General features: G+C 33.1%; 1 protein-coding gene across 1 annotated transcript; it reads left to right on the top strand.

Annotated features, from left to right (window-relative positions):
• Positions 1-225: 225 nt before the first annotated feature.
• On the top strand, positions 226-1,392 carry LOC133179256 (homeobox protein ceh-30-like). Its single transcript, XM_061314045.1, has 3 exons — positions 226-547; positions 756-999; positions 1,197-1,392. Exons 1-3 carry the CDS (start codon positions 226-228, stop codon positions 1,390-1,392), a joined length of 762 nt encoding a protein of 253 aa, XP_061170029.1.
• The last annotated feature ends 1,364 nt before the right edge of the window (positions 1,393-2,756 follow it).

Genomic DNA, 2,756 nt, shown 5'->3' with positions numbered 1-2,756 from the left:
ACTTGCCTCTATATTTCTGTGATATTTTTCAATACATTCGAAGAACCGCCCAAAATGGTAATGCAACACCCATGTCATTCAACTGGCATAGCAGCCATTGGTTAAGACACACAGCTTTAAAATAGCCTTTGCGAATATTGATATAAAATTGAAAAAGAAACCACGAATGGGACTTGTGTAAATATTGTCTTCTAGAAACAGGATCATAATTTGAAATTACTAGAAATGCATCAAACTGACGTAAATCAAACCGGACATATTTCTCCATTGTGTAATGGAGCAATCTGGAACAGAAATATTGAAGAATATAGGGGAACAGGGGACTCCCAGCGTAGTGAAACTAGAGACTTACGTATAACAATCCCTCCTTCAAAGGAAAATGTTACCAAACAACCGTCTAAAAAGTCATCTTTTATGATAAGTGACATTTTATCTAAAGAGGATGAAAACAAAAGCAGTCCTTCAGGCGCTGGACCAATTTACAGAGACGGTCATGGCGAATCAATCCATTCACCTCATTCAGATCGGAGCTGTTCGCCCCAGAGTGGTAGGTTTTCTTTAATTTGCTATCATCTAATAAATATATGCATTTATTTTTTGGATTTAGATTGTGAAAGGTAAATGTTATGAGTTAGATAGCTTACAAAAGCCACATTACTGATGATTTATTTTCAATGTTATAATATATACCCTAACGTTTATTTTAAAACAAAATTAGTAAGCACATATATTTTTTTTTTCATTTTGATAAATAGATAAGGAATCAAAACCCGAATTTTTTGAAGGATCTGAAAAACATTGCAATACTTACGGGAGTATCAATTCATGCAAAATAAAGAAGCAACGAAAGGCAAGAACTGCTTTCACAGACCAACAGCTTAACAGCTTGGAGAAACATTTTGCCAGACAAAAATATCTTAGTGTTCAGGATAGGATGGAACTGGCTACGAAACTGGGCCTTTCAGATACTCAAGTTAAGACCTGGTATCAGAATCGAAGGTAAGCCAATTAAATATATTGAAGCAATAAAAAAATCTGTCGTAACCATTTTCAGATTTGTTTAATAAAGTTACTAAAATCAAAAAAAAAATGTCCAAGTCCCCACTAGTTATATTTATATAAATTTATGTTAAATTCTTTTTACACTTCGTATACTGTATAAGCATTGAGTAATGTAATTCCTTTCTTTTTATCAGAACAAAATGGAAGCGACAAACATCAGTTAGTCTAGAACTTCTAGCGGAAGCAGGAAGCATAGCTAATGCTCAACGGCTGATTGGGTCCTACATACATCCTTACCCAGAGCCTGCTCTGCAGATAACTGAATTTTACAGACAAAACTCACATCTAGTGATACCAAGGCCCGTGATTCCCCCGCTTTATAGCTACTGAGACTTTACAAAAGACATAAATTTTTCATGTATAATTTATATGGGGAAAAATTGTGTTACATCTAATTACAGATTATTAAAGTATTGTTTACTTGATTTATGTCATTAATTTTCATTTAATGAAGAACTTAATTGTTTTTTTTAAACAATGTTTGTTGATAATTAATACTTGCACTTGAAACAGCTCCAGTAAAAGCACGAGAGACTCTTCTATAGAATAGATAACATTCACATGTGTATAAGTACATATTATAATTATGTGTATTGGTAAATAACGAATATTTCTTACCCAAAACACATGATTCGAGTACCGATGGGAATTTCTTTAGAGGCTTTTCGAAATGTATTTTGTTATCAAACATCTAGAGAGTTGTCTGCAGGATAAACTAGGCGTCAGTATAAAATGAGGATGGCTCTAAAGATTTCAGATACACCTAACATTCGCCGAACCATCTAAACGAAGCCATTCTCCAGCTAGCGACAAAATATCAGTATTTAGCTTAGAACAAAAGTGCTGAAAAAGATAACAATCTATCACCAGCAATCTGATACACTGGGTGTACCTTTTGGGTCACATATTTTAAAAAGGTGTAAACTTGTTGCTTTAGCGGATATGTATTATATCGAAGAAGGCGTCTAAAGGCATCTGAAACCCGCCAATGGCGGGATATCATGCGTATAAACATCTTCATAGCTTCTTTGCTGTTTGTTTGTTTAGTTATCAATAGTTTAAAACCCGGTCATTTTTTTTTTTTTGGTGGTATACAAGTGCCAGATAATTTTGTTTGTTTGAAATAAAAACAAAAGAAAACTAAGCTCCCTTGACTGTAAATTGACCTGTATCATAGTAGCGAAACAGATAAAACAACAACTTCACCGGAAAGTATATATTGGAATTTCTTCCTCGTGAAAACATAAGATGAAGAATACTCTTTCTTTTTTTTTTTTTTTTTTTTTTTTTTTTGGTTTATGACGAAAACTCAACATGCTTAGAGCATAAAATTTGATCTATTTGCGACATGATTTAACTACATGATTTTCAAAAGTTCATAATCCCCGACCATTTTAATGTGTGCATGTGCCATCACATAATTCTTGCAGTGCTCTTTAACTTTAGTAATCCATGTGCCTCTGATACATTGACGTCTTTGAGACAATACCTATGATACATACTACATACCATTGTGGTTCTTAAAAAATATATCTTTGAATAAATATTTTCTCCAATTTTCAAAGACAATGCTTAGTTTACAAAGCAATATGACTTGGCATGGGTTGGGTTGAAAAATGACAATGACTTAAGATTCACTTCAACTCAATGATTGATTATACTAAGTACCATTTACTGACAGAAATAAATTAATA

This window comes from Saccostrea echinata, unplaced genomic scaffold (assembly GCF_033153115.1).
Source record: "Saccostrea echinata isolate AGI-Se365-2 ecotype Australia unplaced genomic scaffold, CSIRO_AGI_Sech_v1 ptg000004l, whole genome shotgun sequence".
In the NCBI taxonomy this organism is placed as follows: Eukaryota; Metazoa; Mollusca; class Bivalvia; order Ostreida; family Ostreidae; genus Saccostrea; species Saccostrea echinata.
The sequence above is the reverse complement of the archived record's forward strand: the minus strand, read 5'-3'. Positions and strand labels throughout refer to the sequence as shown.